Source organism: Manduca sexta, chromosome 9 (assembly GCF_014839805.1).
Source record: "Manduca sexta isolate Smith_Timp_Sample1 chromosome 9, JHU_Msex_v1.0, whole genome shotgun sequence".
Taxonomy (NCBI): Eukaryota; Metazoa; Arthropoda; class Insecta; order Lepidoptera; family Sphingidae; genus Manduca; species Manduca sexta.
This window is the reverse complement of record NC_051123.1, coordinates 11,225,607-11,242,127: the sequence shown is the minus strand read 5'-3', so window position 1 is coordinate 11,242,127 and position 16,521 is coordinate 11,225,607. Positions and strand designations below refer to the sequence as shown.

The following is a 16,521-nucleotide window of genomic DNA, read 5'->3' as shown; positions in this document are numbered from 1 at the left end:
ATAGACGACATTCTATTGACGCCCTTTTTCCAGCATTTTTTTAGGTCCAATTAAATAATTGGGCTACAAAAAATAAACTGCCTTGGTGGCGTAGTTGCATTGCGCAGTGCTAAGGTCTAGGATTCGATGCCCGGGTCGAGCGGTGATATTGGGTTTTTCTATTCGATATCAGCCCAAGTCTGGAATTTGTGTCCGATGTGGCGATAGGCTCGCCCACTATCACATACTGGGAAATACACACAGAGGAATGTTTATATACCGTCCCACTTGTTACACTTCTGGCTAAATCCTTCAGGGATAAAAGGCGTACAAGTGTATGAATGTGTGTGTGAACAAAAAACACAAATTCATATTCAATACTGCGTTTATTTATTTAAAAAATCTTAAACATTGTTACACGGAATTATAATTTTTATGGACATTAAAGTAAAATACTTCCTATGTTACTTCTTACTATTATAACATCATGTAATTGAGGATCTGGAAAAGTTTGACTGGATAGTAGTATAGGATAGACTGTTATAAATCCGTTGAAACTATTAGACTTATTACTTACTGCGTACAATATATTGTTATATCTGAATGTTATCACAAAGGGTCATGATTTGAATTATGATAATAAAACTTTAGAACACATACAATAATTGCATTAAAGCCCAATAGATCCTTAGGCGTAATACAATTTGTTCAATATCTGTATATTCGAGTTAATGGTCGATTCGCTCAACTGCTAGTCACTAGCGGAATGCTCAAAGTAGATATGGGTAGGTACAACGTTGTGTTTACAATAGAACTGAGAAGTTAACGAAATCTTAATGGACCTGAAAGTACCGAAACGACATTCCGGCTCGTAAAAAAAACTGTTCCGGTTTATAAAAAAACTTTTCCGGTTTATAAAAAAAAAATCCGTCTAATAAAAAAATATTATACCAGTTTGTAGAGACTATTCCAATTTGTAAAAAAAATACATCATTAAACGAATTTATATAAAAAAATATATATTTATGACCTTTAATTGTTTTTATTCCGGAAACTTCCACTTCATAATAAAATCAAATCTGAACATTTTATAGCTAGTATTGACGCACTTAATCGACATATTCAATCGCCCAAAATACCACTAATTACGAGCCCTTACTCATTCTTTTATTGTACCTACATCTGAATAACATTTACTTTCGGACCATAAAATATTATAATCAATAATGACAAATCACTTATAGTAGACATCCATTTTAAAATCTATTTTATTGATCATTAAAATATCATGTATGTCTTTATTAATTCCAGAGGTAAAAGTGTAAGCATTTGGCGGTATTTTTTTTTAATATTCTTTAGGACATTCATGTTGCAGTTGTTACCTGGAACTCTTGTTACTCTTTTTAACGGTTTACTTTTCCTAGTCAAAGACTTGCCATTAGGCTGTGTAACTTAATTATCTCTGGAATTAAAAAAACTCAAGTTATTTATACATATTAAAGTGCAGCACATTAATGGTAGGACACATCAACTGCAAAAACTAAATCGCATCTGTAACAACTACATTAAAAAAGTAGATCGAGAATAATCATCGATCTTCTTACAAAAATATAATATTTTTGTTGCTACATATTTTAAAAATAGACATAATTAATACTAACGGAAGGCAATTATGCCGATTTTGAAAATTATGAATTTTGGAGACTAATTGGAGCCAGTTACGCACAAAATTTACCAACCCACAAATTATCCAAAAATAAGTTAACAATATTTAATTAATCCAAATGTGATACGATACAAAAGTATACATAAACCAATTCACACAAATTTTTCAGACATAGGAAAATCCAGTTGTAACAAATAAGTAATAATCTAAAAATATAGTTCAAAAGTAGTTGGTACATATTGACATACCTCGGTCCAATTTCGTCATATTAAATTTTAAAGGCCGAAATATCCATGATTATTAATTATTTTTACGTTTTTCTTTCAACTGCGAGAACTAATCACTAACTAGACGTGAATTTAAATTCTTTACTTGCCAATACTTGTTTAGTTACCCAGATTAAAGGTGAAACAAAATGTATGAAAATGGACCTTGAGGTATCGCCTTAATGGAGGAACTATCTTTTTCAATTGTTACTGATATTCAACAAGGACAAAGTTTATGGGCTGATCCCACTGGAATTTGAAAAGGACTTTAATTTTTACACTTAGACTTAAATGGCATTTCACATACATATTAATCTTTGCAGATGAAGTACATTATAAAATATAAATAGAAAAACTTATCTTAAGCATTCACAACACTACTTCTTAAGTAAACCTTAACCTAACAGAGACCATGCCTCTAAGCTTGGGTTTCCTAGAGATAAAGGCGCAGTCACATAATGGTCTGAACGTAGCGTCAATTCGTCGCACCTATACTAAACACCTAAAGCCATTAGCTAAAACAACAATTTCACTTGTTGCGCTAGACGTGCCGAAGTAATGTCAAACGTCAATGAAATAATATGGCGTGGTTTTTTCATTTTTATAAATTAATGTCTGTCGTCAAGCCGCAGCGTCCAACAATATCAAGTCTCATTTAAATATTATTACTCGATGATAATATGAAACCGTACGTCTCGGAGTGACAAGAGTAATGCAATGCATAATCCAAAACTTTGTAATCCAAAAGATGTTGCTATGATTTATATCCAGGCGCTTAAAAGTTATTGCGACATGGATAATGCCTTTTTACATACAATAAATTGTATTATATAGTGTTTAACGTCCGCCATACGCCATACTACACCCACTATGTGCCAGCACCGATAGGAAGCCCTAGCTTCACGGGATCACAATTAAATATTTACCAATAAAGACACAATTATCGACATTTAGGCTCCCACTTCCCTGTACATTAATATTGAGATATATAGACACTAAATATAATTAAATACCTCCATAAAGCTTTTGGGGTGTATATTTTTTTTTATATTATTTCAAGAGCCTGTTTCATAATGTTTAAAGAAATAACCCCGCCAATTGTAGAAAATTGTTATTGCAATTAGTACTCTTTTGTTTAACATTTATTTCGGAGCTTGTCTCCTGTATTTGGTCGCCCTATATCATATTGGACGATTAGCTTTTACTCAGAAATCGTGAAATAGGCCCAAAAGGTCGGTTAATTTGTTCTAGCATCATATATAATGCCTCAACAAGCATCGATGCAAGTTTTACTATATAAAAAACAAATAATATAATGGGGTGATTGGTACTTTACTTATTGCAAATAAAATTCCATGCGAATAAGATTTGAAAATACATTTCCATCCTATTCACCCCACTTTATATACCTGTTCTATTGGCACCTTAAAACTATGAATAAGTAACTTACAAACCGAATACCAAAAGGAAAAAAAAATCAAACTTGACTAAAACTCTGGTAACCACTTGCTACCCTTTGTACTTTTTAGATATAGAATATTTTAAATAAATTACATAATATAACTTTTCTGATACATTATACAAATTATCACAGAAATTCAAATTCACATAAAAGTAACAGTTAATTAAGATGATATACCACTTATTCATTAGTGGTGAAATTTAGTCTGACAAATGAAATAAAAAAAACATCATGAGATCTGCCAAACCGCTTAACATTAAAAAGAAGGATGACAACTGAAGTGCAGTCCAAATTTTTAGATTTGCTTTTTATTGTTTATTCCGAAAAAAAATTGTCATCTGTAATTTTATATTATTATTCTTCATATCGTATTAATCTTTTTATAAAACTTCCCCCATATATATTAAAATTCACAAAGTTTTACAAATAAAATAATTTTGAATTTTAAATTATCCGTATATATTTTTTCTCGTTACTATTGATTTCTTATACTTTATCGATTACTTACATATTTTCAATTTATTTTTACTACATATCGAATATGAATTATGACTTATTATTTTTTTTTTAACAATATTATATTGTAAGGAATTAGAGACAATATAAACCTTTAATTTTTTTAAATTAAATACTAATTATATTTTTGACTTTTTTTATGTAATAAAATTAAAGAGGTATTCAAAATAAAGAGAATTGAAGCCTATTATATCGGCAAAAACTTTGGCAAAAATGAACCCTTCGATGATTTTTTCAGTGGTGTATAATACTGAATATGCCTTGTAATCCGCTAGTCTTTTCTTCAACTCTCCTTGTTAACACTTGATGGCAGAATGTTGTAGAGTCCGTTTTGATGGATAATGGACCACTGATACCTATAACAATAAAAAAAAAATTTTTTGTTGGCAAACACCTGGAGCCTTTGTTTTATGTGACTGCCCATTATTGAAAAATTAAAGATATTCAATTTTTTGAAAAACAATGGTATTACCTAGGATTTATATTTTATTTGATTTGAAAGAAGCAAGCTGTAGTATGTCACACTGTCAAATATCGTGGTGAACAAAGCTGACACTGTACCGGTGTGGCTGCACGCTTAGCGGCGGCGGCGGCGCGGCTTGGGCGGCGGCGCCACGGACACGTGCGCGTCGGCGAGCTCGGCCGCGCTCGCGCCCGCGCGCGCCAGCGACCCGCGCGCCTCCACGAAGAACATCACGTCGCGCAGCTGCTCCTTCAGCTCCGACACCTGCGCACGCACACACACACATGTACACCGACGCCACGGACACGTGCGCGTCGGCGAGCTCGGCTGCGCTCGCGCGCGCGCCAGCGACCCGCGCGCCTCCACGAAGAACATCACGTCGCGCAGCTGCTCCTTCAGCTCCGACACCTGCGCACGCACACACACACATGTACACCGACGCCACGGACACGTGCGCGTCGGCGAGCTCGGCCGCGCTCGCGCCCGCGCGCGCCAGCGACCCGCGCGCCTCCACGAAGAACATCACGTCGCGCAGCTGCTCCTTCAGCTCCGACACCTGCGCACGCACACACACACATGTACACCGACGCCACGGACACGTGCGCGTCGGCGAGCTTCGGCTGCGCTCGCGCCCGCGCGCGCCAGCGACCCGCGCGCCTCCACGAAGAACATCACGTCGCGCAGCTGCTCCTTCAGCTCCGACACCTGCGCACGCACACACACACATGTACACCGACGCCACGGACACGTGCGCGTCGGCGAGCACCGCCGCGCTCGCGCCCGCGCGCGCCAGCGACCCGCGCGCCTCCACGAAGAACATCACGTCGCGCAGCTGCTCCTTCAGCTCCGACACCTGCGCACGCACACACACACATGTACACCGACGCCACGGACACGTGCGCGTCGGCGAGCTTCGGCTGCGCTCGCGCCCGCGCGCGCCAGCGACCCGCGCGCCTCCACGAAGAACATCACGTCGCGCAGCTGCTCCTTCAGCTCCGACACCTGCGCACGCACACACACACATGTACACCGACGCCACGGACACGTGCGCGTCGTCGAGCTCGGCAGCGCTCGCGCCCGCGCGCGCCAGCGACCCGCGCGCCTCCACGAAGAACATCACGTCGCGCAGCTGCTCCTTCAGCTCCGACACCTGCGCACGCACACACACACATGTACACCGACGCCACGGACACGTGCGCGTCGGCGAGCTTCGGCTGCGCTCGCGCCCGCGCGCGCCAGCGACCCGCGCGCCTCCACGAAGAACATCACGTCGCGCAGCTGCTCCTTCAGCTCCGACACCTGCGCACGCACACACACACATGTACACCGACGCCACGGACACGTGCGCGTCGGCGAGCTGGCTGCGCTCGCGCCCGCGCGCGCCAGCGACCCGCGCGCCTCCACGAAGAACATCACGTCGCGCAGCTGCTCCTTCAGCTCCGACACCTGCGCACGCACACACACACATGTACACCGACGCCACGGACACGTGCGCGTCGGCGAGCTCGGCCGCGCTCGCGCCCGCGCGCGCCAGCGACCCGCGCGCCTCCACGAAGAACATCACGTCGCGCAGCTGCTCCTTCAGCTCCGACACCTGCGCACGCACACACACACATGTACACCGACGCCACGGACACGTGCGCGTCGGCGAGCTCGGCCGCGCTCGCGCCCGCGCGCGCCAGCGACCCGCGCGCCTCCACGAAGAACATCACGTCGCGCAGCTGCTCCTTCAGCTCCGACACCTGCGCACGCACACACACACATGTACACACACACACACACACACACACACACACACACACACACACACACACACACACACACACACACACATGTATACCGGCGCCGTTGACACAGTGGAGAGAGGGGACTCCCTAACCAAACCTTATATTTTGTAGGACAAATATTTGTTCACGTTATTTAGATAATTATCTCGATAATTAACAAAGATAAAATCGGTTAGTAATAATTTTTTTAAATTCGTCAAATCAACATATTTTATCCTTACTACCTCTATTAAGCTACCATTTACCAACATTACTATAAGGAAAAACTTGGGCGTCTATTCAAAAGGAAGCTACTCACGAAAAATCAGCTTAATAGTAATAAACGAAGAAAAGTGTACCAGGGATCCTGTACTATATGTGCCTTGTGTTTTAAACTGCGGACATGCATTCGTTTTCCAACTAGACGGTGATGAACTTCAGTTTACTATTCAAATACCTCTATTATAGCTAGCTAGAACAATTCTTCGAGCTTTTTTATTCCAGTCTTTTTTCTCATTACAACACCACTCTGTCCCGTTGACCCCATTACAGCTAGTAATCCTAGTGTATCTCAAAATATGATGTACTAGCTTAGTACTGATTAAAAGATTTAAATTATTACCACTCTTTAACTACTTAATGCTTGACATGTTAGCCGGCTAACATTCCAATCATTCCGATGACAAATGGGTTAAAAATATTTTTATTACAAAAAAATAATGTAACATACCTCTTTAACAAAGTCCTCCTCGCGTGCCTTGGACAGTTTCTGCCACTCAGCCTGGCTGGAAGCCATCGCGGTCGACAGCCCCCTTTCTTCCTCCAACTCATTTTGCAGCTCTGCCAACCTTATGATATTGAATTAGAAGTTTTAAGTTGGTCTGATGGGTCGAAATGAAAAGGTAACTTTTTCCTGTAAAACGATTTCCAATCAAGTGAAACAGCTAGCAAAATCTAGTAAACAATGAACCTGCTGAACACTTCTTGTCACATCATCAACATGATCATTACAACCGGGAATCATCCACCGCTGGACATAGGCCTCCCCCATTGAGCGCCATAGGGACCGGTCTTCTTGTCACACACATATAACATAACTAACTTGTCATTGTAGTGTGACAGTGAGCGCTGTGTCAATATTTGAGTATAAACTGGCTAGGTATTACATGGCGAAGTATAATACTCACCCCCTACCAATACTTCTCGAAAAATACACCTTCTGTTGTGTAATGAAAACAAAACCAACCTCTCATTGACTTGCTGCAGCTTCTTCTCCAGGTTCCTATTGTCTTTCTTGAGGGTGCCGACAGTGGTCTTCAGTTTCTTCGACGCCGATTCCGCCTCTTTCGCGGCTGATCGCAATTTATCGCGCTCCTGTTTGTGTTCCGCCTCCATTCTAATGAATTCAAACAGATTGTTTTTTTTTTGTTATTTAAAGTGTATAATATGGTTCGTTATGAGCCGTTTTATACGTATTTTGGGTACAGCACAAAGATGACGATGATCTCGTTTTGATGGCCACGGAAAACCCATATTAAGTGACAATATTGCATTACGTGCGCATACTCTCTGGTGAATACACCGTTTGTTCTAGCTACAATAGAGCGCATTATAAGTGTGGAGTACCCACTTGGCGAGCTTGTCCTCGTAGAACATGCGCTGGCTGTCGAGCTGCTGCGTGAGTATGTAGGTGAACTCGAGCTGCGCGGAGTCGAGCTTGGCGCCGCACGCCGCGTCCTCCGCGCCCGCGCCGCCCTCCGCCGCCACCAGCTTGCCGTCCGCCTTGTTCTGCACCAGGCGGTGGACGAAATTGTCACCTGGAAACGATTACTACACTACAAACCTGTTCACGGCTCTACTCGAGGATTTCATATCATAAACCTTGTATTTTTTTTAATTTATTTTAAGTATCTTGGTTATAAAATTATTAAAAATAATAATACATATTAGATTCTGAGTATATGGTTAAAATTTCATACTACTTTTTAGAAACACCCTGTAGATATAGAACTTGACGTTTATATGAAATGAAATATAGTAATCACAATTTTTAAGTGTAATAACTAACTACTTTTTATTTTACACTATGACATCTCAAATATAAGTTCCCACCCACCAGCATAATCCCAAACACGGTTCGATCCCAGCTGCAGAGCGTAGGTGTGGTTCGACTGCAAGAAATGCTTTGCTGCATGACCATTCTCATATCTGAAACAATAAGCCATAATCAATTTAGTAACATAACATAGCTTGTTTTAAAATAACCATTGTATTGAAGCAATATACCCTTTATTTGTTGAAACTGTTCGGTTCGGTGAAGCATCAGTACTGCTAATATGAGGATGGTAGTTAATTGCATGGTCTGGAACATCATCAATATTTCCAAGGGTCCCTTGCGTCGTCCCTGTGCAAGAATAGTGCGCACTCACCGTCCGCAGCCGACATGTCCGCAGATCAGACAGATCCACAGCGTGCCCGCCTCTACGCCGTCCAGCATGCCCTCCGCCACGCCGCTGATGTTCTCGCGCGTCTCCTCACCGCCTGCCTCTGTTATGTCAACATATAATTTTATGTATACTTCAAACATGATTGGAGTCCGGTTATGTCATTAGTAAGATTGAAATGCTTGCTATACACTAGCCCATCATTAACGATACCATTTCTAGTACTCTTCTTTACCAATGATTTTTGTTGTTTCTAATGGTCCTTCGAGCCGGATTGAAGCAAGAATTAAAATTACATAACTAACCATCAGTAGTTACGGCGTCTCCCTCCTGTAGCTGGCACTGGTCGCAGTGCGCCCGCGCGCGCGGCTCGGGCGTCTGCGCGCAGCGGCACACCGGGCAGCGCGCGTCGGCCCAGCGCGCGAGGCACTCGGCGTGGAACGCATGCGCGCACTGCACGCTCAGCACGCCCGCCACGCTCTCGTCCATGCGCTCTGACACACAACTCTGTACATTTACAAACTAATAACCTTCACGCTGAAGCCGGAAAACCGTCAGCTGGGGAGCACGATACAAAGAACTCGAATTTTACACCCATATTTGTAATTGAACAATATTTATTTTCAACCTACTTCCTACTCATAGAACTGAAAGTCAATAATTTTTGAAGTCTCCTATTCAAATAATTAGTTATTACTCCAACTTATTAGTTTGCTAATTTAAAATAAATACTGATTAAATTCCACAGCCTGTACTCTCACCTAGACACACAGGGCATGTAGGCAGCTCAGTATGCGAGGGTGGTGGAGTCCCGTCCCGCGCCCACTCCACTCGCGACACCCAGGACATGTGGCACAGCGCATTTGGTTCTAGGCTGCTATATGGAACACCATCAAAAGCCTCATGGAACTCACGGGCCGCTTGACTTGTGCGGAAACTGCGGACAGAAGTAAAAAATTTGCTATTGAATAACATGCGATTATACTTAGCATAAAGCAAAACACAACCACATTGATAAAGCGAACAAACATGCTTGAACAATATTAAGTTTTATATGAACCCTGGTTTTCATTTTGTATACAAAAATCATTGTCGTATTTTATTACGGTTCCAGTTATTTTTTGATACAAAGTAAAAAATCAATATTACAAAAAAAATACATAACAACACTTCAATAATGATAATGTAAAAATAAATAATATCTTAACTAGTAACTATCACTTACGTAAACAGAGCCATGTAGTGGTCTGGAGATCCATCTCTCAGCACCCTCACATGGGCAATGTCCTGTTGACATGCAGCTGCAAACCCAAGCAAGTCAGAGGCACCTAATGCTCCAGGAACGGACAACAAGCAAAGGGTCTTAGCTTCCTCAGCTTCTTTTAGTTCACTAGGAATAAAAAATATATTTATGTTAAGGCTGGATTTTTCATCTGTAACTCTGAAACCACATTCTCATGAGCATGGCATATAGTTTTGGTAAACATTGCAAGTAGTTGAAGATTTACTAGAACACAATCTTCTTCCATATATCAGACTTTTCAGTTCAGTCAGCCATTACTCAACTACAGATGTAAAACATAAATTCCTTAATCAAGATTACAATTTTAATTGTATACTTACTTCTCCTTGTACAAATGCAGCACACCCTTTGTAACTTCCACCAGTGGGTTGCCGCAGAAGAAGCTCAGTGTGTCATTGTCTTCAGACACACTGGTGCCCTCAGCAGGGGATCTGCGGGAGCTGGTGGGCAGTATCCCTATGGCAGTATTGGGCCCGCTCACAACACTGGCATATGTCTCCACTGTGATAGTCTTTGACTCTCTTGCCCCCCTGTCTTTCTTCTTCTGCTCTTTAGCAGCCTCTGCGAGACGGTTGTTATTGACACATGAAATATTTTTGTTCAAGGAATAATGGAGTCTTTTGACTTATGTTTCTGTCAACTACACCAAAATTACAACATCAAAAGTTATCACAAACACAAAGTAGAGGATAGTTTTTGTACACATACCTATTTCAGTAGGGTTGTCTCCCATTTCTGGCAGCTCTTCGTCTATTTCAACACGCAAAACGCACAAAGAGACTGACATTTACAAATATTACAATTTATTCAGTCAAAATAAGAACCAAACCAAATGTATGTCGCAGTTTCAACTGCTATGTCATTAGTTTTACTACTTAAATTTCATCAAATTTCTAGATATGCACTTCCTTAATTTTTTTATAATTATTTGTTAATAATGGTTGCAAACAATACGCAAATATTATTTTCACTATAGATTTCAGTCTATCAATCACTATTCGGATGAATTTAAAGATACGTTTACATTGATTTATTAATTAACGATGAAATAGAATATTATGGTTATCGTACAAGAGAAAACGAGATACAATGTAAAACGATCTGTCTTTACAATTTGATACGGTGATCATAAGCTTGACATTCATGTCATTTTTGTTTTCATGTCACTTTTCCTCGCCAAAGTGAAATAGTAACACAAAAAATTCCCAAAGATTTTGCGAATTTTTTATTTATAACAAATATACTATAATTATATTTATATAACTTACATACTTCAATTATGTATATCTTATTCGTCACCTATTCTTAACAACTCAAATTCAATTTATGTGGAAATACATATAATGAAAAATATTTTAGTACACCACACCACGATACGCCATCATCAATAATCGAAATACTAATTATTATTATATCAAAAAGGAAAACCTTTTGTAACCTAATTTGAAAAAGATAGTTGTGAAACTAATCAACAAGAATACTTTCATATATTTTCAGTTTTATTTTGAAGTACTTTACTGTTGTAATTTTTTTTATGAGTATCCGAAATTATGTCACATACACCTAAAAGGATTTTTTGTAATCTTTCTATACATTGCTGATTTGTTAGTTATTTCCGAAGTGGCATTGCAAATTGGAAACGTATCTGACGTTAAAATATAACGAACGTCGTTCTTATTGGAAGGGAAGTGGAAATAGTGGAAAAAATATTCAATATGGCTACAGATCATACGACGTGAGCTGTCAGCTGTAATAATTTTTGTTTCTTTGTGTTTATTGCGGTGTTAAAAATGTTATGATCGTCACGTACGTGTGAATATGGGTGCGAAAGACTCGAAACCTAGTTTTATATCATATGAAGATGCAGTGAAACGAGGTACGGGAAGTGCGTAAAGTTTGTATGTGCGTTGTAGGAATGTTTGAATACGAGTGTTGATTTTATTTGCAGTGTCCGACAGTGAGTTGAGACGTATTCGAGAAGCGTTCAAGAGATGCGCCGGGCCGAACGGTTCGTCGTTGAGCCTAGAGGCGTTCGTGCACGAAGTGTTGTGCGATGGAGTGCCTTACGACGTCGCCGAGTGGCTGTACCAGGCATGCGGCGGGACCAAGCGAGGAATTACGTTCAAGGACCTGCTCTGCGGGCTGGTGGTGCTCACCAAGGGCAACATCGAGGAGAAAATCAAGTGAGTCTTTATCATTCACTCAATATTTGGTTGTAAACAATTACATCATGTGTTATCTGATAGGCGCCGACTCGTTTGCGTTCACTTGTGGAATTTGCGATTTGCGAGTGGTTGGTATTTTGTGTTTAAAATATATTTGTTTATTGCTTATTACAATACGAGGTTCAACTAAAGTTTAACAGTTATAAACAACAGTAAAGTATGAACTCATTACAAATGTTTCTATTTTATATCATTGTACAATGTCCTCGCAAAAAAGTATTTATCAGTATATTTTTGCGACTAATCAGTGGGTTTTTGCATAACATTATTTGATGATTAATAGGAATATTTAGCCGCAATAGAAATGTTATTTATTCTATAATATGTAAATTAGCTGACATAAGGTATAGAAAATACTACTGTATTGAAATGCATAATGAATTTAAATATTATAAGAATATTACATTAAATTACAAATTATTAATTATGAAAATATAAATTATACAAATAAAATAAACAACTAATAATTATTATTTGAGTTATGAACTAACTAAAATGATTAAAGAAAAATCAGTTTTGCAAAACTATATTTTATGTCACAAAAGGTTGGCATTAATTCCAATTTGTTAAATATACACACCAAATTATTCAAATTACCCAATTTATTAAATGTTAGTTTATTAGAATCTGCAACAAAAGTACTCATCATATTTTGATAAGTTTGGCGTAGCTTAGCCCAGCCTTTGAGTACTCTCATGACACCCTAAATATTTGGAAAAAGTAATTCCCAAAAGTAACAAATAAATGACCCGCATTAAAAAAATTAACTAATCATGAAATTAAAATATATCAAAGAGGTAAATAAATTTATTTACCCTTTCAAATTGTATAAAGACACAAGTTTTAAGTTTAAGGCTTAGTCAGATTCAAATATTGCATCCATATACTTAGCTCATAAAGTCCTTCACTGTGATATGGAAAATATATTACTTAAATAACAAATGTACAGAATAACAATATCTGACTAAATCAGTACCAATATTTGATCTTGTGTTTATCATGAACAAATGACATCTTGTTTGCGTGCATACATTTTTATAAAAAAAACAAACCACACTGCTGGTGGAATATTTTTTGTGTGTAAATGATGCAATTTTTATATAAAATTCAATATTGCAAAGATAAAATAAAATTATTATCTATATATATATATATATATATATATAAAACTGCCTGCCTCTGGCTGCCTGACTGCCTTGGTGGCGTAGTTGTATTGCATGTCCAGTACAATAGCGCTCTGAGGTCCTGGGTTCTAATCCTGGGTCGGGCAAAGTGATATTTGGGTTTTTCTGCTCAGTATCAGCCCGGAGTCTGGAATTTGTGCCCGATATGGTGATAGGCTCGCCCCCTATCACATCATGGGACGGAACATACTTGGCGAAAAGTGGGTGCCCTAGTTGCGCCTCTGCATACCCCTTCGGGGATAAATGCGTGATGTTATGTATGTATGTATATATATAAAAATGAATCTCTATTTCCCTTGGTCACACCATCATGCAATTTCAATATTTTTTGTTGTTGTGTTTGTTGCTGTCAGGAGAAGGTTCTTATGAAAAAAAATCTAAAAAATTGCTCAGAAAATTAGAAAATTTAACGACAATATTAATTGTACATAACTGTCAGCGATCGACAGAAAGCGCGCGTGCATACACAGTTAAGTCAGGACAATGTCTATCGGGTCAACTAGTACAATATAAATTTTATGATTTAAATCTGCCAAATGATTAACTGTTGCCAAAATTGCAATATATTAATGTCCAAGATTTAATTAAGAATCAATTTAATGTCTTATTTTAATGTAGCATGAAATGTAAACAAACTTATTTGTTATTTGTATGTTTTATTTATGTTCAGTTTCAATCTCAAGACACATGTAGGATGTAGAACAAAGTGAATAAAAATAGGATTTTGATTAAAAGCTATTTATTACTCAAGTAGCTTGTCAAATACTTATTGTGAGAATTAATTGTTTGTTTACATTTTTATAAGTTCCCTTGTAATAATATATTTTAATGTATGGATTATATATTTCAATAAAATTAGCAATATATTACAAATATTTAAATCAATATATCATCATGAACTCTCATTTGTTCATCAACAATATAAATGAAATTATATACACTCACACACATACTCATAGTTATGTCAATGCACCATATTGAAATATGACTACCATACAATGGGTATCAACTACAAATCTGTTTTCTATTTTCAAAACCTAGAGTCCTCACAATTATTTACAAAACACACAAATTATTGTCCCAGTTGTGGAACTTGTTGCCATTTGTTATAAAAATGTTAATTAATCATGTAGGCATATTAAAAGTACTTACGACAAGTCATCATATTTCTCAAACATAATTTGGTGGCTCACTATTACAAAGTTTCGTGTTATACTTAATGTGTAAATTGAATTAGACATAACACAATATGATTGTCTTTTTGAATGAACCATTACCTAAAATCTTAAAAGGAAATAAAGGGGGTATCATGAGTTATTGTTTTTTCTAATTTTGATCATCATGAAAATTTTGAAATGTCGTAACAATTTCTTATGTTTACATGAATTTTAGACATTGAAATATCCAGAAAATAGTTTTATTTCAATTTAATTTTTTTTTTGCAGTCTATTTGTAACTTAATATAGGGCTTTGTAATGATGAGCAAATGACTTATCATCACCACACATCACAAATTGCCTCTTTGTTTTTTACCTCATACTTTGATATGTTTAAGTTATATGATACTAGGAAATTTAGATATAGATATCAAATCATTTGAATAATCTAAAATATTCCCACTAATATTATGAATGTTGAAATCTCTGTATGTTAAATACAAATACTGATTTATGGATTTGGACTAAATTTATCACATTCATACATTAGCCCTTGATTCACATAAAGTATTTTAGTTTCAATTGTGCACAACGGCTTGTTAACAAAACAAAAGATACTGGGTTTTGAATTGATATTGATTTAATTAACAATTGTTGTTACAAATAGAACTTATGTTGTTTTTTAAATAGCGTAGCTTGCTGATGTTTTGTTGATAAGAACTATGTAGTACATTTTGTGTTTAATGGTATATCGAGCTGACAATATCAGTTAAAGTTTGATTATCATAAGTGCTGAGAAATTAGTAACGCTTTGCTGTAGATATATTTACTGTACAAATGGCTCTCTCTGCCAGCTGTCCCACTGGTAAATAAATGTGTCACTTTGTTATGTGTAAAATGAGTGATAATTCAACAGTTGTCTTTAATATTATATATAATAGAAAAACCTATAGTAGCTGCTAATTACTGAACAAAATGGAACTTAATATCCAATGTGTCGGGATGACAAGTACACTGCAGTATCATGCAGTGTTGTATAATACGAAGTTTGGTGTTGTTTAATCTCTACACTTACCATCAGGCGAGCGGCTTGTTTGGGTTATAATAAAAAAATAAAATGACTAGCGTTACTATCCATCAAACAAAACGCTTACTATCAGACAAGCGTCTTGCTTGTGTCATAATACAAGAAAAATATTTGCATTACGAGCAAGTTCGACCTACATACATGAACATGAATATACGAATTAAATGTGTACTACATAAACGGACAATTATTATCACACGAACACCAACACGTTGACCCAATACGATGCTAAGGAGCACTGTTAAAACCAAATAACCCAATTTACTTAATTGAATTCAAATGTATGCATTGTTATAAACAATTTGATTAGTTGATTGTGCGATTGCTTTGGAGCAGCGTACGAGCTAAATAGCTGCATTATAGTGTATCTGTAAAGCGACACTGTCGGATAGTGTTTTATTGTTAACTAGCTGTCCCCACGGCTTCTACCGCGTGGAAACTAGTGTGTCTCAAAGATTTTTCCTCGTAAATCCCGACCCATGAAATTTTTTACAACCACGTGACCTCTTCTACAGTAATCGTTATATTCCAGTCAATTTACATAAAACCGTAATGTACTATTAACCTAAACCTTCTTCAAGAACTGCACTATCTTTTAGTGAAAAACCGTATAAAAATCTGTTCAGTAGATTTTGAGAAAATCGATCACATACAGATAGACAGCTTTTGGGGATTTTGTTTAATAATATGTATTACTGTTAATTATGTCTTTTCATTGCCTTAATTCCTACGACACTAGACGAATCATAAATGTCGGCCTTGAATGAAATGAAGCGTCAGAGAAGAGAGAGGGTGTATTTTTGTGTATCAATTATCGAACCATCTACACCGGGGGAAATCTGCGAATGGGATATTGAAATCCCCTGGCTTGGCGATTGCAAGAGCCTGGAGGAAAGATGAGAAGGGATATCTGGGGGAAGGAAAGGAACCCTCTTAGGATAGGCGGAGAGAAGAAAGTCAGGCAATGTTCGCGAGCCCGCATAGGCCTCAATGTGTAGTTACA

At 38.0% G+C, this 16,521-nt stretch overlaps 2 protein-coding genes across 8 annotated transcripts in view; one reads left to right on the top strand and one right to left on the bottom strand.

Annotated features, from left to right (window-relative positions):
• Window positions 1–972: 972 nt before the first annotated feature.
• LOC115442406 (BRCA1-associated protein) lies at window positions 973–10,986 on the bottom strand. 2 transcript variants are annotated; one of them, XM_037436863.1, is made up of 11 exons: window positions 10,574–10,986; window positions 10,186–10,426; window positions 9,788–9,952; window positions 9,324–9,499; window positions 8,868–9,056; window positions 8,548–8,665; window positions 8,235–8,326; window positions 7,749–7,935; window positions 7,365–7,514; window positions 6,849–6,966; window positions 973–4,245 (listed from the first exon to the last, which is right to left on the bottom strand). In XM_037436863.1, exons 1-11 carry the CDS (start codon window positions 10,650–10,652, stop codon window positions 4,186–4,188), a joined length of 1,575 nt encoding a protein of 524 aa, XP_037292760.1. In that variant the 5' UTR covers window positions 10,653–10,986; the 3' UTR covers window positions 973–4,185. The 2 variants fall into 2 exon arrangements, with proteins under 2 accessions (XP_037292760.1, XP_037292759.1); XM_037436862.1 differs by lacking the exon at window positions 973–4,245 and adding an exon at window positions 5,722–6,094.
• Window positions 10,987–11,455: 469 nt separating this feature from the next.
• The window catches only part of LOC115442384 (ubiquitin carboxyl-terminal hydrolase 32), a 54,302-nt gene continuing 49,236 nt past the window's right edge, over window positions 11,456–16,521 (top strand). For 5 of the 6 annotated variants that reach the window (XM_037436858.1, XM_037436861.1, XM_037436860.1 and 2 more), the window contains exons 1-2: window positions 11,457–11,741; window positions 11,814–12,048. In XM_037436858.1, the coding sequence (XP_037292755.1) occupies window positions 11,684–11,741; window positions 11,814–12,048 (293 nt within the window). In that variant the 5' untranslated portion in view covers window positions 11,457–11,683. Of the gene's footprint in view, window positions 11,742–11,813; window positions 12,049–16,521 lie in introns of all 6 variants that reach the window. The other variant, XM_037436859.1, reaches the window with a different exon arrangement.

What these genes read in the sequence shown, in the direction of transcription:
- LOC115442406 (XM_037436862.1), bottom strand. Translation starts at nt 10,652, where the DNA reads ATGTCAGTCTCTTTGTGCGTTTTGCGTGTTGAAATAGACGAAGAGCTG. An exon ending in TACATGCCCTGTGTGTCTAG is followed by an intron (nt 9,057 to 9,323) that starts GTGAGAGTACAG and finishes GTTGTGTGTCAG; the next exon opens with AGCGCATGGACGAGAGCGTG. An exon ending in CCGTGTTTGGGATTATGCTG is followed by an intron (nt 7,936 to 8,234) that starts GTGGGTGGGAAC and finishes AATCGTTTCCAG; the next exon opens with GTGACAATTTCGTCCACCGC.